The sequence below is a fragment of the Anomaloglossus baeobatrachus genome, chromosome 5 (genome assembly GCF_048569485.1).
Source record: "Anomaloglossus baeobatrachus isolate aAnoBae1 chromosome 5, aAnoBae1.hap1, whole genome shotgun sequence".
Lineage (NCBI taxonomy): Eukaryota > Metazoa > Chordata > Amphibia > Anura > Aromobatidae > Anomaloglossus > Anomaloglossus baeobatrachus.
The window spans coordinates 315830909-315854726 of NC_134357.1; the positions used below are offsets into that span (position 1 = coordinate 315830909).

General features: G+C 48.5%; 1 protein-coding gene across 2 annotated transcripts in view; it reads left to right on the forward strand.

Moving 5' to 3' along the window:
- Positions 1-23818, forward strand: part of ASPSCR1 (ASPSCR1 tether for SLC2A4, UBX domain containing) — a 114963-nt gene that overhangs the window by 48520 nt on the left and 42625 nt on the right. For both annotated transcript variants that reach the window (XM_075349727.1, XM_075349726.1), the window contains one exon: positions 12312-12393. In XM_075349727.1, the coding sequence (XP_075205842.1) occupies positions 12312-12393 (82 nt within the window). The remainder of the gene's footprint in view (positions 1-12311; positions 12394-23818) is intronic.

The window sequence follows — 23818 nt, forward strand, 5'->3', positions numbered from 1 at the left end:
ACTCATCCTCCGCAGCCCCGTGGGTACCACTCCCTAGGGTCGCAGGGGCTTGAGACTTCGGGCCCTCTCCCCCGCCCGTCCCCGTGGTACCACTCCCGGGGGTGCGCGTGTGGGCAGGTTGTTTTGTGGGCACCCCTGATTCGCCCTGCGGTATCACCCCAAAGGGCGTACAGGGGAGTACAGCAGGGATGGAACCTCCGCAGCGTGTGTAATAGATGGGGCCCTGTCACGCTGCCTTCTCCTGCAAGGGGGCTGCTACCCCCATCATGATGTCCACTATCCTGCCTCAGCACGATCTCCCCCGGGGTCTTCCTGGACGAGTAGCGCTGTACACAGGCAGGGGCAGGGAGCCCTGCCTGCACCGCATCCATCGCTGGGCCGGCGCCGCCGATTACAGGTAGGACCGACCTCTCCTGCACTTTCCCCCGGCCCTCTCCATAAATTTAGTCCCCGGTCTCGGCCTAGTCGCTCCTGCGTCCTAGCCACGCCCCCGCTGCAGCGCTATTGGCCGCCGGTCGTCTCCCTCTGTATCCTCCCACTGCTCTGCCTCCTGGCTGATGGTGGGGGCTGTGAATCCTCCGGTTTTTTCGCGCCGGAATCCTGCTCCTCCCCCAGCCTCCTCCAGCGTCCCCTCGCCATTTTAGCCTGCCTCTGGTTCCCCTGAGGCTGCAGCGCGCCGGCGTTCTGACACTTCTGGCCAACTCACTCCTGGACTCCACTTCTGGACTGGTGGGCAGCACGCAGGACCTGGGTAAGCTCTGCTCCTAAAGAGTAGCCCTCACTAGGTAGCGTTCTCTGAGTTTAGGGACGAGTTAACCCTCTCCTGTCTCCTTCCTAGCAGCCACCAGGGAGAGTACCTGTTTGCACCATGCCTAAGGCTAAGCCCACCCAATCCAAGCAGGCCCCCTTTGCACTATTTTTTGCATGCTCCTCCTGCAGCTCCAAATTTTCCCAGGGTCAGGACGCCCCACTATGCTCCGTCTGTTCTACAGACGCGCAGCCTCCGCAGGACTCCGCGGCCGACGCTTCTGATACCGCAGACGCCACAGCGCCATATTCTGCAGGGCCCTGCGTCCCGCCCCCCCCCGACTGGCTAGCGTCCCTGTCCCAGTCCGTAGATTCCCTCTCTGAGGCTTCTCGGACCATCGCGCAAGCTCTGCGCCTGCTGCCGTCGCTCGCCCAGATTCCCGCAGACCCGGCGCAATTGCCTCCGGAGCAGGTGAGCCCCGTTGCAGGGTCCTCCTCTGCTGCTCAGAAACGGACCCGCCAGGTCTCGTCCTCAGACTCTTCCCAGGTTTCACCTTCATCCCCAGGTCCAGACCGTCAGTCCTCCAGGGAGGCTTCTGACTGCTCCGATGATGATTCCGATGCGGCACCCCTGCAGGACTCAGAGCAGGCGGCTGATATTCGGCGCATGGTGAATAGCCTGATAGAAGCAGTAAACCAGACCTTGAAGGTACAGGTGGACCCAGTCTCCTCCCAGAGCACCCAGGTCTCCTTTAAGTGGGTGAAGCGGGCCCAGAACACATTCAGCGGACATCCAGAATTCGCTGAGTTACTGCGCAGCCACAGGCAACAGCCGGACAGGGTATTTACCAGCGGTAAGTCCATCGATTTGCATTATCCCTTTCCTGAGGGTCTTCGAAAGGATTGGGCAGGATCCCCTGTGGTCGACCCCCCAATCTCCCGCCTGTCTTCTCACACAGTCCTTCCACTAACTAGCGGTACGTCTCTCAAGGACCCTACGGACCGTACTATTGACAGGTTGGCCCGTTCCGCCTTCGAGGCAGCGGGCACATCCCTCTCTCCGGCCTTTGCCTCGGTTTGGGTTGCGAAGGCCCTGATTTCCTGGGCGGACACGCTACGCTGCGGTCTCCGCGCCATTCCTGCCAATCCGGACCTGGTTCCCATCGCCTCGCAGATTTCCCTAGCGGGTGAGTACTTGCTCAATGCAGCCCTGGCGTCTGCAAGTTGCGCGACCCAGGCCGCCAGCAACAATGTGGCCATCCGTCGAGCCCTTTGGCTCCGGTCCTGGAACGCGGATGCGGCCTCTAAGAAGTCACTAACTTCCCTGCCCTTCCTAGGGGAGCGTCTCTTCGGAGATAGGCTGGACCAGCTGATCTCCGATGCAACGGGAGGAAAGAGTACATCTCTCCCCCAATTGCGCCCCAAGCGCTTCCAGAATCGGCGCCCCACCGCTCGTTTCCGGCCCTTTCGCAGCTTCAGCTCCAGATCCCCCTGGCCGCCGATGCCTGGGTCAGAGAGATCATCACATCAGGCTACAAAATAGAATTCGAAGCAAAGCCACCGAGACGTTTTTTCCTATCTCGCCCTCCCGAGTCTACCGCGCGGGCTCGCGCGTTCTTTCACTCCATAGACTCCCTCCTCCGAGCCGGAGTCGTGGTACCAGTTCCTCCCGCAGAGCGTTTCAAGGGGTTCTATTCCAACCTTTTCGTGGTCCCCAAAAAGGACGGCTCTGTCCGTCCCGTCCTCGACCTAAAGCTTCTAAACAGGTCGGTGAGGCCTCGGCCGTTTCGCATGGAGTCACTCCGGTCCGTCATCGCATCCATGGAGGTAGGCGAATTCCTGGCATCGCTGGATATTCAAGACGCCTATCTTCACCTCCCGATAGCCACCTCTCACCAACAGTTCCTCCGTTTTGCGATAGCGGAAGATCACTTCCAGTTCACGGCTCTTCCCTTCGGCCTCGCATCCGCACCCAGGGTCTTTACGAAGATCATGGCTGCTGCCATGTCCGTCCTGCATACCAGGGGTGTCATGGTCATCCCGTACTTGGACGATATGTTGATAAAGGGCTCTTCCTTCGAGGAATGTTGTCTTGGGGTTCAGGTCACGATCGACACCCTTTCACGGTTAGGGTGGCTGATAAATCGGAAGAAGTCCTCTCTGACCCCGGCCCGTCGGATCACCTTTTTAGGCATGGTATTCGATACCATCCAAGGGCGAGTTTTCCTCACACAGGAGAAGATGTCCTCCCTACAACGAGGCCTCCGCGCTCTCCGGCGTCAGCGCCAAGTTTCCATCAGGTTCGGCATGCGAGTCCTCGGTCGTATGGTGGCGGCGATGGAAGCGGTACCCTTTGCACAGTTCCATCTCCGGCCCCTCCAGCTGGCCTTGCTGAAGAAGTGGGACAGATCTCCCTTTTCTCTGGACCGCAGGTTTCATCTTTCGCCGGAGACCCACCACTCCCTCCGTTGGTGGCTCAATCAACGCAACCTCGCATCAGGAAGGTCTTTCCTCCCACTCCACTGGAAGATAGTGACCACCGACGCCAGTCTCCAGGGTTGGGGAGCAGTGTTTCGGCATCACACAGCGCAGGGCCGATGGTCACCGCGGGAGAGTTGCCTCCCGATCAACATTCTGGAGATAAGAGCCATCCGGCTAGCCTTGCAGCAGTTTCGGCACCTAGTACAGGGTTGCCCGGTCAGGATCCAGTCGGACAATGCGACGGCGGTGGCGTACATCAACCACCAAGGCGGCACAAGAAGTGTCGGGGCGATGCGAGAAGTCAAGAAGATTTTGCACTGTGCCGAGTGTCATCACTCCCTGATCTCAGCGGTACACATCCCAGGCGTGGACAATTGGGCGGCGGACTTCCTCAGCAGGGAAGGCCTCGCCTCCGGAGAATGGTCCCTCAACCGGGAAGTCTTCAACCAGATCTGCGACAGATGGGGAGTTCCGGACGTGGACCTAATGGCCTCCCGGTTCAACCGTCAGGTTCCGCACTTTGTAGCGCGGTGCCGCGTCCGCTTGGCTTTAGGAGTCGACGCCCTCACCCTGTCATGGAGCCAGTTCAGTCTCCCGTACATCTTCCCTCCGCTCCCTCTAATTCCGAGGGTCCTCAAGAAGATCAAGGCGGAAGGAATACCGTTCATCCTAGTGGCTCCGGACTGGCCCAGGCGAGCATGGTTCGCGGAACTAACTCAGCTCCTCGCAGACGCTCCGTGGCGCCTTCCAGAACGTCCAGATCTCCTGCAGCAGGGACCTCTCTTCCATCAGAACTCACAGGTCCTAAATTTGACGGCCTGGCCATTGAATCCTGGGTTCTAGCTAAGGCTGGTTTTTCCTCAAGAGTGATTCAGACAATGATTAGGGCCAGGAAGCCATCTTCATCAAAGATTTACCACCGCACGTGGAAGGTTTTCTTCAGGTGGTGTGAAGAGCATAATATTTCTTCTCCCCTCGCCTTCTCCCTTCCTTCCCTATTGGCATTCTTGCAGTCAGGCCTAGATGCGGGTCTCTCGCTCGCAACACTAAAAGGCCAGATATCGGCGTTATCAATCCTGTTTCAGAAGCCACTGGCCGCTCGTTCACAGGTTAAGACCTTCATCCAGGGAGTGGCCCACCTGGCACCGCCGTACCGTCGGCCTCTAGAGCCGTGGGACCTTAATCTAGTCCTAGGGTCACTTCAGGGCCCCCCATTCGAGCCCTTGCGAGAATCTTCCCTTTCTCACCTGTCTTGGAAGGTGGTGTTTCTTGTTGCCATCACTTCTATTCGCAGGACGTCAGAGCTGGCAGCTCTCTTGTCGTTCCTCCTTTTTGATTTTTCACCAGGACAAAGCAGTTCTCCGGCCAGACCCCGCTTTTCTCCCAAAGGTGGTCTCCCCGTTCCATCTTAACGAAGAAATCGTTCTTCCGTCCTTCTGTCCTGGCCCCTCTCACAGCTTGGAGAGGTCCTTGCACACCCTGGACCTAGTGCGTGCACTTAGAATTTATGTCTCCAGAACCGCGCCGTTCCGTAAGTCAGATGGTCTGTTTGTCCTCCCTTCCGGTCCCAAGAGGGGTGAATCGGCATCAAAGGCCACAATTGCCAGATGGATCCGTTCCGCCATATCAGAGGCCTATCGGATTCGGGACAAGTCTCCGCCGCGGGGGGTAAGGGCACACTCTACCCGTGCAGTGGGAGCCTCTTGGGCGATTAGGCATCAGGCGTCGGCCGACCAGGTCTGCAAGGCCGCCACCTGGTCTAGCCTGCACACCTTTACTAGGTTCTACCAGGTTCACACCCAAGCATCGGCAGATGCTATTTTTGGGAGAAAGGTCTTGCAGGCAGCAGTTGCACACCTGTAATAGGGTGGCAGCATTCAATTATAGTGCAAGCCCGCCGAGGGAGGTTGTTGTTTTTCTTCCTCTCTGCGGGTTTTTCGGTATTCCCACCCAGGGACTGCTTTTGGACGTCCCATGGTCCTGTGTCCCCCAATGAAACGATAGAGAAAGTAGGATTTTTGTGTACTCACCGTAAAATCTCTTTCTCTGAGTCTTCATTGGGGGACACAGCACCCACCCTGCTTGTTTTTTTGGTTGTTCAATTGCATTTGCCTGCTATTTTTCAGCGGTCTTATGTTCATAGACCTCTTGTTTGCACGCTGCATTGTTTTAGTTACAACTTATTTTTATGTATGGTGATTCTGGTACTCCTCCTACTGCTTGTGCACCAACTGATCTGAGCCCGCCTCCGGCTCGGGGTGTATACTGCTAGGGAGGAGCTAACTTTTTATGTTTACTTAGTGTCAGCCTCCTAGTGACAGCAGCATAACCCATGGTCCTGTGTCCCCCAATGAAGACTCAGAGAAAGAGATTTTACGGTGAGTACACAAAAATCCTACTATTTCCTACACATCTTTCACAGAATATGGAATAGCCAGTTTCACTAATAACACTGACTTTGAGGTTTTAAGGAATCCACCCTATGTGGGTTCTAGTGTAATGTTCACACCTAGAAAAGGGTTTTTTTCTTCATATAATAATTTCTGTTTTCTTTTTTTCTTTTCAAAATAATTTGTCACTCCTATAACTTTTATATTCGTTATTCATTATTATCTATTAGTCTATATGTGAATTTGAGTTCTACTAAATATCTGTTATGTCACTGAATCAGTGGTTCCTCCCAGGGTTTTTTTTTTTTTGGGGTTTTTTTTTCTTCATCTAATGGGCGGTGCTCTCTGTTATCAGCTGTATATATATGTCTGACATCTTCATTTATGCTATACTATGTTGATGCACTGGTCCTGAAGAAGAGGTATATCCTCGAAACGCGTAGACCGATGGAATAAAAGAATACGTTTATAACATCAACGTGCTACATCTTCATTTTGGCTGATGCGCGGCATTAACCCCCTCTTCACTCTGATTTGTATGCACATCCTCGTGGGGCTGCAGCAGACGCCATCATCCTATGCTTTATCAGTGGTTGTGACTATCACAACCTTTTCAGGTGAGTGTATTTTTCCTGATCTACCTCACTGATCTGTTGGTATTACACTATCAGCGCTCCTTATTTTTCAGTTTATATAATCATGCAGAGGGACAGTGCGGCTCCGCCCAGCGGCCGCTCGGCACAGGGGAGGGACACTCCTATCTGAGGAAATGTTTCCCTCCCCTGTATATCTCCTTGGCCCTCCGGATCCCGCTCTTAGAGTAGGCCCCGCCCCCTCTCCTCGCTCCGGCGCCATTTTATCAGCGTTCTTATGCCATGTCTGCACAGCGATCGGCGCTGGCTGCAGCATCTCTCTGGGGGTCTGGGCTGTGGGATCTGGAGGGCACAGAGACGTCCCAATGTCAAACGGTCTGGCAAGCCACAACCTCCGGTTGTGGACCTGCTTATATACTCTGCTTATATACTCTGCTGGGGGTCATTCTGGCTCAGAGCCCCTACTTCAGCAGCATGTCTCACACGAGGAGCAAGGCTGCAAGGCTGTACTCAATATGCACTGCATGTAGGCTCGTACTGCCTGTACCGAGCACATAACCACATTGTGATGCCTGCTCTAACATGGTGGTGCCTCAGCCTGGAGGCTCATCCCCAGTGGTCCCTCCGGCTTCTCCGGCTCCGGTGGCTGAACCCCCGGCTTGGGTAGAATCCTTCTCTCCATGGGACAGCTGTCTCGGACTCTGCTGAGCATGCATCAGCCCCCTTCTCAGGGCGCTTCTGCTGCCACGGCTCGCTCAGCAAAGCTCACAGAGGATTCTTCATCTGGTCTCAGATCCCGTCCTCCTAAAAGGAGACGCAGGGTCCTCTCTCCTTCCTCGTCCCGCGGCTCTGAGTCACGAGCTGACTCGCAGGACGAGGAGGATGCCTTCACTGGGGGCTCGGACGCTACCTCCATGTACCCCATTGATCTGTCCGAAAGTGACGCAGATGCTAGTGATTTGATTGCGTCCATTAATTTTGTACTGGACCTCAATCCGCCTGTATCAGGGGAGCAACCCTCTCTGGCAGAAAAGCACCAGTTTACCTTGCCTAAGAGAACAAGGAGTGTGTTCCTTAACCACTCCAGTTTTCAGGCCACTGTGACCAAGCCTAGGGCCTGTCCTGACAGACGCTTCCAAAAGCGTGGTTCTGATGACCGTTTTCCGTTTCCACCAGAGGTGGTCAAGGAGTGGGCTCATTCACCAAAGGTAGACCCTCCGGTGTCTAGACTCTCAGCCCGGACAGTTGTATCAGTGGCTGATGGCACCTCTCTTAAGGATTCCACTGACCGCCATCTGTATATGAGGCGGCAGGGGCCTCGTTCTCCCCACCTTTTGCAGCAGTGTGGGCTCTCAACGCCATCTCTGCTTATCTAGGGAGATGCATTCCCTCACCAGGGACTCTATGCCCGAAATGGTTGCCTTAACTTCCAGGCTTCAGCCTTTTCATCCTATGCCATGTCTGCCATGCTGGAGGCTTCTCACCGCACTGCGGTGACTTCGGCTAATTCTCTCGCTATCCGCAGGATCTTGTGGCTTCGAGAGTGGAAGGCAGATGCTTCTTCAAAGAAGTACCTTGCTGGGCTCCCATTTGCTGGGCCCAGGCTGTTCGGTGAACAACTGGATGAAATTATTCAGGAAGCTACTGGCGGGAAGAGCACTTCCATGCCACAAACCAAAACCAGGAAACCTGTCCAGGGCAGGAACCAGTCGAGGTTTTGTTCCTTTCGTTCCTCCCACTGGTCGTCCTCTAAGCCCTTGGCCTCGTCCTCTAACTCAGCCAAGGACCAAAAACCCAACTGGCGCACGAAGCCGCGTCCTCAGAAGACCGCAGGAGCTGCTGCCACTAAGGCAGCCTCCTCTTGAGTATCTGGCCCCGCCAGCAACGTCCTTGGTCGGTGGCAGGCTCTCCCACTTTGGCGACGTGTGGTTTCAACATGTCTCCGATCAGTGGGTGCGAGATATCATCTCCCACGGCTACAGGATAGAATTCTATCCAGCCCGCCAAACAGATTTTGTTCTGTCAACTCCCCCCTGCTCCAAGGCCGCCGCCTTTTCACAGGCCGTGGCATCCTTGCAGGCCAACGGAGTAATTGTACCGGTTCCCGCCTGGGAACGGTTCAGAGGTTTCTACTCAAATCTCTTCCTAGTCCCCGAAAAGGACGGTTCCTTCCGGCCCATCCTGGATCTCAAGCTTCTCAACAAGCATGTTCAGGTGCGGCATTTTCGCATGGAGTCTCTGCGATCAGTCATTGCCTCAATGACCCAAGGAGATTTCCTAGCATCCATCGACATCAGAGATGCCTATCTGCATGTGCCAATTGCAGTTTCACACCAGCGTTGGCTACGTTTTACAATCGGAGAGGAACATTTCCAATTCGTGGCTCTTCCCTTCGGGTTAGCCACGGCCCCTCGAGTATTCACCAAGGTCATGGCAGCAGTGGTTGCGGTTCTGCACCTCCAGGGGTTGGCAGTGATTCCTTTTCCTGGACGGCATTCTAGTCAAGGCTTCATCCAGTGCAGACTGTCAGCGGAGTGCCTCGCTCACTCTCGCCACTCTAGTCCAATTCGGGTGGCTTGTCATTCTGCCCAAGTCCACTCTGACTCCGACCCAGAAGCTCACGTACCTAGGGATGCAATTCGAGACTCTGCCGGCACTTGTGAAGCTGCCCTTAGTCAAACAGCAGTCCCTCCACTGGCGGTGCGCTCTTTGCTGAGGCCCCGCCGTCATTCCATCAGGCACCTAATGCAGGTGCTGGGTCAGATGGTGGCGTCAATGGAAGCGGTTCCCTTTGCCCAGTTCCATCTGCGTCCTCTGCAGCTGGACATTCTCCGCTGTTGGGACAAGCGGACTTCCTCCTTGCACAGATTAGTGGTTCTGTCGCCACAGACCAGGGGCTCCCTTCAGTGGTGGCTTCGGCCCCTCTCTCTTCAGGGACGCTCCTTCCTGGCCCTGTCCTGGGTGATCCTCACCACGGATGCCAGTCTATCCCGCTGGGGAGCAGTATATCTCCACCACAGAGCGCAAGGCACTTGGACTCCGTCCGAATCAGCCCTCTCGATCAATGTGCTGGAAATCAGAGCTGTGCTTCTAGCTCTCTTAGCCTTTCACCACCTGTTGGCGGGCAAGCACATTCGAGTCCAGTCAGACAACGCGACAGCGGTTGCCTACATCAACCACCAGGGCGGGACACTCAGCCGCCTGGCAATGTTGGAGGTTCAACGCATCCTTCAGTGGACGGAGGACTCCAAGTCCACCATATCCGCAGTCCACATCCCAGGCGTGGAATACTGGGAGGCAGATTATCTCAGCCGTCAAACCGTGGACAGCGGCGAGTGGGTTCTGCATCCGGCAGTGTTTCGGTCAATCTGCCGCAAGTGGGGCACTCCGGAAGTGGATCTTCGCTCCCACGATCCTCAGGCCTTTGCAGCGGATGCGCTGGTTCAAGATTGGTCCCAGTTTCGTCTGTCTTACGGGTTTCCCCCTCTAGTTCTTGCCCAGAGTCCTGCGCAAGATCAGAATGGAGGGCCGTCGGGTCATTCTCATTGCTCCAGACTGGCCCAGGCGAGCTTGGTACCCAGACCTGCTCCATCTGTCCGTAGAGGTGCCGTGGCATCTCCCGGACCGTCCAGACCTTCTCTCACAAGGTCCGTTTTTCCGCCAGATTGACGGCGTGGTTCTTGAGTCCTGGATCTTGACGACTTCTGGTATCCCTCCTGAAGTCATCTCCACTATGACTCGGGCTCGGAAGTATTCCTTGGCCAAGATCTATCACAGGACCGGGAGAATTTTCCTATCCTGGTGTCGCTCTTCCGGCTATGCTTCTTGGCCTTTTTTTCCTTGCCGACCCTCCTGTCCTTTCTACAGTCCGGTCTGCAGCTAGGACTATCCCTCAAGGGACAGGTCTCGGCTCTGTCAGTGTTGTTCCAGCGGCGTATCGCCCGCCTGGCTCAGGTGCGCTCCTTCATGCAGGGCGCATCCCACATCATTCGCCTTACCGGCGGCCTTTGGATCCTTGGGACCTTAATCTGGTCCTCACGGCTTTCCAGAAACCCCCCTTTGAGCCTCTTAAGGGGGTTTCTTTGTCTCGTCTTTCACAGAAAGTGGTCTTTCTAGTGGCCATAACTTCCCTCAGGAGAGTCTCTGATTTGGCTGCGCTCTCTTCGGAGTCACCTTTTTTGGTTTTTCATCAAGACAAGGTGGTTCTCCGTCCGACTCCGGACTTTTCTCCCTAAGGTGGTTTCTCCTTTCCACCTTAACCAGGACATTTCCCTGCCTTCCTTTTGTCCGGCTCCTGTTCATCGCTTTGAAAAAGCGTTGCATACTCTGGATCTGGTGCGGGCGCTCCGGATCTATGTGTCTCGCACCGCTGTTCTTAGGCGGTGCACCTCTCTTTTTGTGCTGACCACAGGTCGGCGTAAGGGCCTCTCGGCTTCTAAGCCGACCCTAGCTCGTTGGATTAGGTCGGCCATTTCTGATGCCTACCAGTGTACTCAAGTGCCTCCCCTGCCGGGGATCAAGGCACACTCGACCAGAGCTGTCGGTGCCTCTTGAGCTTTCAGGCACCAGGCTACGGCTCAGCAGGTCTGTCAGGCTGCCACTTGGACTAGTCTGCATACCTTTTCGAAGCACTACCAAGTGCATGCTCATGCTTCGGCAGATGCGAGCTTGGGCAGACGCATCCTTAAGGCAGCTGTCGCCCATTTGTGAAGTTAGGTTTCGCCTACTTCTCAGTTTTCTGTTTATTCCCACCCATGGACTGCTTTGAGACGTCCCATGGTCTGGGTCTCCCATAGGAACGATGAAGAAAAAGAGAATTTTGTTTACTTACCGTAAATTCTTTTTCTTATAGTTCCGTAATGGGAGACCCAGCTCCCTCCCTGTTGCCTGTTGGCAGTTTCTTGTTCCGCGTGTTATCACCGGCTGTTGTTGTAGACAGAGGCTCCGGTTGTTCCGGTTCTTGCTCTATCTCTACTTGTGGGTGGCTACTCTCCTTCAGCTTTTGCACTAAACTGGCTATATTTGGTTATCCAGGGGGTGTATATGCTCGGAGGGAGGAGCTACACTTTTTAGTGTAGTACTTTGTGTGTCCTCCGGAGGCAGAAGCTATACACCCATGGTCTGGGTCTCCCATTACGGAACTATAAGAAAAAGAATTTACGGTAAGTAAACAAAATTCTCTTTTTACCTTTCACATTCTAGGATTACTAAAAGTAAAATGGGCAGCTTGTAAAATCAAGTCTCCCTTGTTGGTGGATAGTGGTACCCACACCAATCTAACAATTGTCACCGATCTAATGGTGATCATTTGTGTAGACACGATTGCCCTGTTAAAAAATAACCAGATCTACACATGGCTTATTTACTTAGTAATGCATCCATGCTAATGTGAAGAAGAAAGGCAGACTGACACAAACAGTACCTTCAAAATTCACTTAATTTTCACCATTTATTAGAAATCACCATTTATTATAACCTATACATCTTAGCTAACACCTAAAAAGTATGTATAGAATCAGCCTGATAGTGCCAGTATAGCACTGGCTTTAGGTTATAGAGGAATATCCTGGTGATTAGTGCACTTTAAATTGCCATGGGATGTTTGGATGTCGGGTCTGGTCTCCACTGAATGTTAACTACCATTTAATTTCACTTGTTAAGGCTGGGGTTACACGAGCATATAAAAATAAATCCGTCCTTATCTCATCCAGAAAAGTGTGGCCATTTTTTGGTCACTTGTCATCTGTGTGCTGTCCGCTTTTTTACTCTGCAGCTAGTAATCCTTTACAGGACAGTTTACAGTTTCCCATCTTACAGAATTGTAATTTATCCGTAAAAATCAGATGCCTTACTGATGGTCTGGATGGCATTTCTTCTCGCACTGTACTGATTTAGGAGTCCAGTCGCAGCGTGCATGCCGAATACACCTGAGAAAATGCACAGACCTGCTCTGCCTCATTGAATAACATTGGTCCGAGTGCAATCCTTTCTTTTATCTGATTGCACTGGTCCGGTTTATACGCTTGTGTTAGCGAGCCCTTAATGTGTAGATTTTTTTGAAGCAGCTAGATCGCCTGTGTAATATAATTTCTCTTATTAGGAAGCGGCTTGAAGAAGCTCCTCTACTGACTAAAGCTCTGAGGGAAGCACAACAAAAGGAGAAACTGGAGCGCTACCCAAAGGTAGGATGGGAAACCTGCATCATTGAGACTGATCTACCCATAGTCCTTATCTAAAACCTCAATTGTGTCTATACTATAAGCATTAAAAATACAGGTAAGACAAGTAACAATCACCCATGTGACAACTGATCTCTTCTGGCCCTTTACACTAGCTGATAATCCGCAAATGATCATTCGTAGGAATGCATATTCCTATTATGTCAATCTAACTATGCCTGCAAATGCATAACAAACTAGCAAAATGCTTAATCATTATGTGGCAGCACATAAGCATGAAGATAATATGACCTGTATTAATGATTGACAATCAAAAGTCCCTCACATCCATAAAATACCAACCTTATTGTAGATCATTCCATTAAAAGTGAATACGCAGGGCCTTTGATTAACGTAAGACACATTTTGGATCACGCTACTGTAGAATTGTCACAATAATAAAATAGTTTGGATTTTAGGAATGTGCTGGACGTTTTCTCCTGTGTCCCTGACACAGGAATAGTCGGCTCCTTCAAAACAGCTGCTTATTTTCTATCAATCATGCATTTCATAGACGCTGTTTGATTAGTGCCAGTCCATGGGCTCTATCCGGTTATGCTGGTCAGCCTCATGTATGGCGTGCCCAGACAGCTAGGCACACTGATTGAAACTGGTCTAAAGAAAAGATAATAATAATAATAAGTTTTATTTCTATAGCGCCAACATATTCCGCAGCGCTTTACAATTCAGAGGGGACATGTACAGACAATATGAGACAATACAAAATAACAAAATTAAGATACCAGAAGAAGTGAGGGCCCTGCTCGTAAGCTGACAGTCTATGAGAAAATAGGGGAGACACAAAAGGTGAATAGGGGGGCAAGCTTGTCATATATGGTCCAGCCATCGATTTAATAGGGCATTCAAAAGCAGCTGCATGAACCCATCGGTGAGAATTTATACAGGTACAGGGGACAAAAACTGGAAGTACATTTTTTGAAGGGCAGAAAGGGACTAGATTAGATCAGGGCAGTGAGGGGATAGGCTAGACTAAAGAAATGCGTTTTTAGGGCCCACTTAAAGGTGTGGATGAAGAATCCTAGCTGCAAGTCTAGTTCAGATAACACGGTCTTCTTCTGGGCCTCATATATGCGGTTCTGGCACTTTCTGGTCTTATCCTCTAGACTTATATAGTTTACCTCTTCTTGATATGGAGGTTGTAGTTCTTCGTTGTTTCTACTTCACAGTTACAGAACCTATATTTATCAGGTAGGTGACAGCGCCATGATGGAAGTCATCACGCTGACAATGATTTCCATTGAATAGGCAACTTGTTGGGCATCGATTATTCTCCAGCTTCCATGACAGCCTGAAAAATGTGAAAAACGAAAGAGATGGATCATTGCATAGAGATTTCCCATCCTTTTCTCTCCTTAATTGGCTCAATTTACCTCCAAGTCAATTCCTCGCCCCTTCTGGTCACATGGGTATCTTAAAGGGCATTTCATGTAGGCATTGCCGTGTCAGCCTGGTTTTATAGCATTCGGCTGTTGCAACCAATTTAAATGTGATATACAGATGTTTCCTCTATAAAGTGTTGGGATTTAACGCTGTGGATATTTTAAGCAGCAGTTTAGTGGTTTGTAAGGGTTTATTCGCATTTATTTTTTACATTAGAAGCCTTCATTGGGTAAGGCTCCCAACATACAGGGCATAGAAATGCTTGCAGGTCCAAAAGTGATAATAGTTAAACATATACAGATAAATGTTTGCCTTGCTGATTATGGGTAAATGATGCTATATGCTCATCTCAATTGGTCCATTTATTCTAACATTTTGTAATATTTTCTAAATTCATTGGTTCATTCATGCTTCACTTTACAATCATTCTAAAAAAGATCTGATTGCTGTCAATGAATAAAACACAATTGTCTACATTCTTTTTCTGAATCTTGTCCTGTTCCTATATAGTCATGCTTAGGCTATGTGCGCACTGAGCGTTTTTCTCAGCGTTTTTGTGCATTTTTGTGCTAAAAACTGCATGACTTTGCTTCCCCAGCAAAGTCTATGACTTTTCATTTTTGCTGTCCGCACAAACAAACGCTCAAACACAGCGTAAAAAAAACGCTGGGTGCGCACATGGCTTTAAAGAGGACCTAGCACTAGGTAAAAGTGGCCAGTTTTTGCCCTTATATTATTCCCACAGCTCCCCCAAGTATGCCGTTCTTTGTTTTCTTCACAATCCGCTATACGGTTCCAGAGATGTGACCCTTTTTTTTAAGTCCTCATTTTCATAGTCTTTTTTTTCCAAGGGAGCAGTGCTCATAGGGTAATGCAGAGAACCTTGGAAAAGTCCATAAAAATTAGCACTAAATTTCTCTGGAGCTGTAAGGAGGATTTTGATAAATAAGATGGATTACTCAGGGGAGCAGTGATAATATTTTTATTTGTAGTTTAGCTGCAGTTTGAGGAGTAAAAAAAAATAACACCCAAATTGCATATAAAATAGAAGACTATTATGGGATTCCTACATGTGCCACATTGCTAGTTCTCATTTTCCTCCCTCGAGTTGTTTTTTCTTTTCCGGCCCTTTAATAATTTGTCTGTTTTTAGCCAGTAACGTGATCCAAATTCCGAAACTGTGAAACAGGTTTTATCAAGCAATCGGAAAGTGCGACTGTAATCGTTAGAGAATGAAGACTTCCAGCGCACAAGTATGCTTTGATCTGGATTCAGTGGAAAGTTTGTCGTTACCTACTAAGCACTTCTCGTAATTGCGGACGTTACTGATTCTTCCGTAATGGATAAAGTGAGAATCCTCAGATATAAGGTTATTTTAGGAAAAGGACTGCAGAGGCAACTATTTAACAAAAGCCGCAGTGTCCTCCAATTTGAAGAAAGCTTTGTGATAATAAAAAACTATAATCATACATTTTCTATAATCTCCTCCTTTCATGGACAGTTCCTTTAATTCTGTAATTTGTGGCAGAAGAGATGACATACAGATACGGGCTTGCTGTACTGTGTTATAGGGTCACATCCCTCTATGAAGCCATAGTTTTTATCTTTCACTGATGAGGGTGAACAGGCCAGAAATAGTAGGGAGGTTGAAATGAAAAGCACTGGGGTCTGATTCTTCATTGCATTTGCACCTTATTTTCTGGAGTATAAATGTTTATAATAAAGATTTTTTTCATTATTTGCTCCCTATTTGTTGCTTGGCTTTGTCTGCTTTTCTTTTTTTTTTTTAGCATCTTGGCTGTGATTTTTGTTTTGCCAATATTGTAGCCTTATTCAAAATCATTTGTAATTTTTCAAAATATTTCAACATTTTTCCTCAATAGTTATCAAGTACCCTAGTCCGAGTGGAGTACATAATCTGTGTGTAGATGAAGACAAACATGCAATATTTTAGCCCTGTAAAGATATGAACAATTTTGTATTTGCACTTCAATTTTTTCCTAAAAAATATTATATTTTCATAAGATGGACTTCTAAAGACCTGACAATACCTAATGTGTTTTATTTTTTTGGTGGGTGAAAAGGAGTTGAGTTAACTTTGTATTCACCAGAAATCCCCTTTATCACCTATGCACAGGATCAGTGGGGGGTTGACTGCACCGATTGGCATAACAGGAAACTTTTATCCCTGTCAGATTCGGAGCAACAGTGTGTATGTGCAATCTGTGCTTCATGCATTTCCTAGGGGGCTGCTGAGCGCTGCACTTGTTATTTTCCAGCATTCCCATAGAATATGAATTGAGAATCAGTCGGGCATCTAATCTGCTACGGTCAAACTAGGTACGAGGAAGTACCAAGCGAATGGTGAAAGGTAAGGGAAAGGGACCCGTGCGACTAAGGAAGGGAAAGATGGTGACCCCTGACCAAACTTACTGCTGATCCCTGGGGTTCTTCACCACCCCAGATATGTTTCGCACCTATGCACCAAGTCAAGTACCTGACCCTAGGTATCCCTAGTGCTGTACCCTAAATAGGGAACGTATCGGATGGGTTCTTCGTCAACCCCACTAAACGCTAAAGGAAGACACACGGGGGAAAAGCATGAAATGCTTATCCCTATATGACACAGGCAGGAGTTCAGCAAGCTTCAGCAACAATACTACAGATGAGAGCAAGCCACCTGCTTGTAACCAGAGCTAGAATGAACTGAATAATATCACCAGCACCAGTCCAGGGGACAAGGGAAGGGAGTATTTAAAAACCAAGAGAATACTGGTGATCAGCAGCTGGGTGGAGGGCGTGTGCCTGCTGGGTCCAAAACAGAGAGAGATGAAAATCCATCAGGAAAGCTACCTATACCAATGAATACTGAGAACAGGAACAATGGAAAGTCAGGGAGCGGTTTTCACAGCCAAACGCTGTGACTTTCTATAGCCAGAAACCACATGACTGTCTGTCACCCGTGACACACCCGTGACAGCTGCTCCTTTTTGCAACAGAGATTAAAAAGTTGCCCTTCGGGCATAAAAATTCTGTTGATCAGTAGAGGTCCCTTTGGTCACATGGGCAAGTTGTCACCGTCCCTGCAGATAGATGAAAACTTCATTCCATATTACTGCTTCTTTAAAGTATACTCCTCAACACTGAAACTGAAACACCATTGATATGCAAATGATGAAAACATGGAAGGAACATTTTAAAAAATGATTTATTCAGTATTAGGTATGAGTGCTATACGTAGAAATATCTGCACTTGCATGTTATCTATGAGGTTAACGGTTGTCTGAGGAATCTTCTGCCATTCGAGATCCACCCGCTGCTGTTAAGTTAAATGCCGCTGTCTAACTCTGATAGCGTGGCATTTAACACACCCTAACCGGAATCTAGTCACTGATCCCGTCCATCAGCGCCCCTTCACGTGATCATGGGCCCGATGGGTTATCATGGCAGTCGGGGGTCAGCTGATTAGCTCCATGCCTGTGATCACGATCCTCCTGTGAAAGCCGGGTGCTAGTCAGCATTCATAGGAGATTCTGATTTCTGCTGTACAAATCAGTACTGATGCCCTGCTTTGTGTAGCATAAGTGATCGGATGATCGCAGCTTTATGTCTCCTAAGGAGATTAATAAATACTGTAAAAAATAAAAAAAAAGTTTTAAAATATATTAAAACAATCAAACCCCAAAATTTCAAATCGCCCCTCGACTGTAAATAAAATAATTAAACAAAATACAGATAGATGATATGTTAAAAAATTCCCGATCTATTAAAATATAAAATAAATGGTAAACAGCATAAAAAGGAAAACAAAATCAAAATGACATGATTACTTGAATTTTTTTTTTCACCACTTAACTTACGGTAAATAAAAAAACTGTACATGTTTGGTATCAACGTACTCATACTGACCTGGAGCATCATATTGCTAGGTCATTTTTACCATATACACAGATATATAGTGAACATGTTGAATGAACCCCCCCCCAAAAAAACATTGTGGAATTGCACTTTTTTTTTACAATTTCACTGCATTTGGATTTTTTTCCCATTTTCCAGTACACTGTGGCAGAATTAATAGTATTATTTAAAAGTATATCTCTTCCCTCAGAAAAATTTAACCCTCATTCTGCTACATTGACAAAAAAAAATTAAAATGTTATGGCTCTTGAAAGGAGGGGAGGAAAAAACGGAAAATCGCTTGGGGGTGAAGGGGTTAAAGAAATGGCTGTACCACTAGTTCATCAATCACCAAATCAATATAACACCACGCTGTTAATGTACCTGGAATGTAGCCTAGAGCGGTCCGGCTACTGTATATTTGCCATACCATTTTCTCTTGAAGGCCTCTTCATGGCATTTCTCATGTTTCCAGACTAATCTCCGGTTATCATTATCTCCAAAACAAGAGCAGGACTCATCACGGAAGGGGATAGATCTCCATTCCATCCTCCTCTGCTCCATGATAGCCTTTGGGCTCTATCCCACTTTTTTGTGGCCTTAACCATGGCCTGCAGCGTCTCCAAAATTGTCCCTTTTTGATTACAGCTGAGATATAATTGTTCAGCAAGCACCAAGGGAGCTGGCATCAGCAGATCTTGAAGATTTGCGGGCACAAGCGCATTCAACTGGGTGACCTCAACTGGCTCGGTATCATTATTGTACAACTTAAAGGGAATATGTCAGCAGGCTTTTGCTACCTCATCTGAGAGCAGCATGATGTAGGCAAAGAGATCATGAATCCAAAGATGTATCACTTAGATTACTGGGTGTAGCCGTTCTGACACAATTAGAATTTTTCATTTTAGACTTGTAGCAGAGGTGAGAGAGTTATTCCCACCCATACAAGGCTCTCTATAGAGATTGTACATTGATAGTGAGGTGCCAATCAGAACAGGGAGTGTGCCGGACTGGCGAGTGCGTGACTTTGTAGTTCAGCAATTAGTCCTAAGACACACAGCGAGAAAAACGGAGCGAGTGGAGTGTGATAAAACATCACATTCCACTTGGACCAAAACTAGCTTGTGTTTCAGCGCACATGAGCGATTATTTTCTCAGTCCTAATCGGACCGAGAAAACAATCGCAGCATGCTGCGGGTGTAACGCGAGACTCTTTCTCTCGCACCCATTCAAGTCTATGGGGCGAGAGAAAAATTGCAGTGCACTCGCAGTACACCGGTGTTCCGCAAGTGCAGTGCGAGAATGGCAAAAGCCGGCTACGGAGAAGAGAGGGCGAGATAAATCCCTTCCTCCCCTCCTCAGAGCCTGTCCGCCCCCCGCACAGTCGGACCTCAGTCGCAGGGACACTAACATGACACTCGGCTTGCTCTACTGCCAGTGTGAGCCGAGTGTCTTGCGAGGATCGCAGTAGTGCCCTGTGTGGCTCCAGCCTTAAGCTGGTGTCACACACAGCGACAACGACAACGACGTCGCTGCTACGTCACCATTTTCTGTGACGTTGCAGCGACGTCCCGTCGCTGTGTGTGACATCCAGCAACGACCTGGCCCCTGCTGTGAAGTCGCCGGTCGTTGCTGAATGTCCAGCTTCATTTTTTGGTCGTCACTCTCCCGCTGTGACACACACATCGCTGTGTGTGACAGCGAGAGAGCGACGAAATGAAGCGAGCAGGGAGCAGGAGCCGGCGTCTGGCAGCTGCGGTAAGCTGTAACCAGCGTAAACATCGGGTAACCAAGGGAAGACCTTTCCCTGGTTACCCGATATTTACCTTCGTTACCAGCCTCCGCCCTTGCTGCCAGCGCCGGCTCCTGCTCTGTGCACATGTGGCTGCAGTACACATCGGGTAATTAACCCGATGTATACTGTAGCAAGGAGAGCAAGGAGCCAGCGCTAAGCAGTGTGCGCGGCTCCCTGCTCTCTGCACTGTGACATGTAGCTGCAGTACACATCGGGTTAATTAACCCGATGTGTACTGTACCTAGGAGAGCAAGGAGCCAGCGCTAAGCGCGGCTCCCTGCTCTCTGCACATGTAGCACAGCGACGTTATGATCGCTGCTGCGTCGCTGTGATTGACAGCTAAGCAGCGATCATAACAACGACTTACAAGGTCGCTGTTACGTCACAGAAAATTGTGACGTAACAGCGACGTCGTTGTCGCTGTCGCTTAGTGTGAACCCAGCTTTAGAAGGGTACTGCTACTTAAACAAACATAGTAAGTAAACAACAGATTGGACGTTGACAACACAGGCATCACTGAATTCTGTGTCTTAGCCCTTACAGCATGCTGTCTTCAGCTTACATAGCAAAAACCTGTTGTTGGATTTCCTCTAAATGCTGCTGTCAGAGATTAACAGCAATATTTAATTGGCTATGATGCAACCTTAAGTGATAGCTCTGATTTCTGCTATTAGAGGCAGCTGCTGACTGTATTACACATTTGGCACCTGACCTGTGCGGAGTGGACTCACCGTCTGAGCCTACGCCACACCCGCGTCCACACCCCACCATGTACTAATATTACCTAGGAAGTGTATAAAGCTTAATATGAAGGGACTGTGCTATTCTAAAAAGGTGCGAAGGAGCCAGAAGGATATGTTTCATTGTATGCTCATTTTCATAACTTTTATGTAAAATTCACCAAAGCAAAAAAAAAAAACAAAACAAAATGACAAAAAATTACTAAAATAAAAAATGCCAATGATGTATCTGTACCTGGAATTATAGGCTCTGTTCCATGCTGTAGATGCTTCTGAGTACACACTGGTGTTTCTTTTGTTTCTATGACCATGAAGATGTGAAGACACACAGGTTTTCTTCTGCTGCTATCACACCTCCGGTTTTAGCAGAGCCGGCCAATCCGGCTCTAAAACCTATGCAACGGATGCGGCAACAAAACCGCTTCCTTTGCAAAAGTTTTTTACATGCGGCCCGTCCGGTTTTTGCCGCTTGCGGCAGGCTACTGAGCACGCGCAGTGGAAAAAAACGCATGCGGCGGCCGGATGCAGGTTTTGCCGCAGGACGCTGCATGCAGCACCTATAGGCATGCATTGCAAATCGCGCCGCATCGGCTGGATGCGGCGCGATGCGGTTTTTTTGCCGGACAAAAAAACGTGCCAGGCAACGTTCCATCCAGCCGCCGCATCTGCTAAATCTGCCGCATGCTGCAAAAACTGGACGGAACGCAAGCCCATACGGCACTAATGTAAGTCTATGCAAAAAAAAATGCAACCGGCGGCAAAAAAAAAAACGGTTGCGGTTTTTCTGCAGAGGGCCGGATTGGGTCGCACAGGAAAAAACGGATGTGTGAAAGCAGCCTTAGGAGTAAGGCTATGTGCCCACAGGAGCTTGCTTCTGCGGATTTTGCCGCGGAAAACCTGCGGATTTATATGGATTTTCCAGATAAATCCGTAGGTTTCAGCAAGTACAGACGCTCCCCATGTTATCCTATGGGACATGGGGAGTGTCTGTGTCCACGCTGCAGTATGTGCGGCTGCGGAATATGCTGCGAATGTCCAGCAGCCGCACATAACTGCATGTCAATTATTCCTGCAGAATTACATGCGGAAATACCGGCCCTCCACTATGGAGATAGAGGCCGGGACTTCCGCAGGTAAATCGCATGAAAGTCTGCAGGTTTACCGCAGTTATTCCCCTGTACTACCGCAGCTAAAAATAGCTGCGGATGCTGGTGGGCAGCTGCGGTAAACCTGCGGCCGTACCTGCGAATATATAGCCTTAGATAATTTTAATCACACCAGTGTGTAAAGTTACTTCACATAGATGCAATAAAGACGGTTGTAATGGTGTACACAGGCAATACGCTTTATGTATTCTTTACCAATACCCTGGATCCACTCTTATTAGGTTAGGACCCCATTATTATCTGTTTAGAGGTAAAAGACTTGTGTGATTTCGTCCTTACATGTACAATGACGAGACTTTATAGAGCGATCAGATACTACTGACTGGATACCATTTAAGTCAGATATAAGGGATTTTTTTTTTTTCAAGCACTGTGCAACCAATTTGTCATGATTGACTCCTGGCTCAGCTGGAGCTGAGCCTTTTTTTTAGTTTCACTTCTGATGCAAGTCACGTTAGGGGTTAATCCTTTCTGCCTCGTTCTGGAGGTCATGCTGCTTTATTAGGGCACTGTTTCTCTTGGACTTCGCCAGTGATACTTCTGGCTCTGCTGTGTTCTGCTCTTGAGTGACCTGTTGTCTGCCCTGCCCCCTCCTGACCTCCGTGTTCACCTGACCTGTTAACCTCCTCTGTTGTCTGTTTCCATCATTGTCTCTCCCGCTGTCTCCCTGTTCGTTCCTTATCTGTTTACCTTAATTCTGTCTTGTGTTCCCACTCCCCCTCGCTTCTAGGCTCTGATTTCCCGGCTACTGACTATTTGCTTCCCTCTGACTACGTTTAGACTTTGCCCTTGTGTACTTACAAGACCTCATGTTGTGACACGGCTTTCTGACGATTCTGCTGCCATCTGGTGGGCTTGACTAGTATTACCTCTGCTAGGGAATTCTCTGCTCATATGTTTCCTCCACTTTTACGCCCCCTAGTGGTTTACCAGCTAACTACCTTCTCAGATAGTTTCAGGAATCCTCTCAGTCCCACATTACTGCGCTGTACTGCTATTGTACATCTTAGAGTACAGTGTAACACAATTTAATTTATTTATCAAATTTAATAGTATAATTTGTTCTTGGCTGATAATTCTTGTCATGTCTCTACCCACATCGTCCCTTCATGTATGATTTGAGAAGAGATGTTGCTTTTATAGTTTGAGTGAATGGTTTCCGTCTAGACAGGTTGGCATTTTCCTTTCACAAAACCATAAGAAGATAATGTATACATCCTAGCATATAACCCAAATAGGAAGGATTTAATCCTTGTATAGGCACACTCTATTACACTAGCGTGCCAGGGTCATGCAAACTGCTGGATTATCTCATTTCATTGATACACTGACGAGCAATGTTTTGAACATCTGACTTTCAGGCTCTGTATCTCACCATCCATTACAGCTTTAAACGTGGGACTACCTTCATTTTTATAGACAATCATCTTGGCTATCTCATACATAAATTTGGCTTACAACTATTTAGCATATAATTAGTTATGCAAATTCTTGGTATGTACCTGCATTGTTACTGTTTTGCTCCTGGTGGTGGAAAATAGTTTTCTTCCTGAATACTACAAATTACAACCTGTTCTCACATTCCCTATTAGTGTTTGTTATTAGGCTGATTCCCAAGCCAAAAGTCACTCGTTCGAGTCGAGGACCAGCCTGAAGAAGATTTCACAAGAAATGAGAAATTGCATCATCGAGCTCATTGTTACCTGTTTCTTGGCCAAGAAAATTGACAGACTGTATTATGTGAGGCCATGACAGTTGGAAGAATACTAAATGAAATCCATCCAATCAAAATCCATTAGGTGACATCCAGGCAACATATCGGAGTTAACAAGTTCAAGTTGGCTCATCATAAGTTATATCAATCCTGGAGCAACAAACATGGCAGTGAAGGCGGCTCGTATGCTTCATAATAGTGAGATCACAGATATCCATGCAAACACCGTGCTACACACTTTACACAAGTCTGGAATGGTGGCCCAAAAAAAGGTGATGAAGTGTCGACTTCAATATCGTCATAAGAAGAGTTTGCAAAAAAGTATGAAAAGTGGACAGTAGAAGATTGGAAACGCTTGATTTGGAGCGATAAGATGAAAGTCAATAGACTGCTCTGATGGGTGCAAATGGGTCTGGAAGAAGCAAGAGAAGAGGGGCTAGCAGATCAAGAAAGTGAAGGAAATGTCAAGTTCAGTGGAGGAAGCCTGATAATATGGGAATGTTTCACAGTCAAAGGCGTTGAATACTTGATCAGGATCGATGGTGGTCTGAATGGTGAGCTATGTGTGAGTATCCTACATGAGGAGTTACTTCATACACTCAAGTATGAAAAGGATGACAGTGTTCCAGCAGGACAACTACCCGAAGCATATGTCAAGATTGGTGAAGAAATGGTT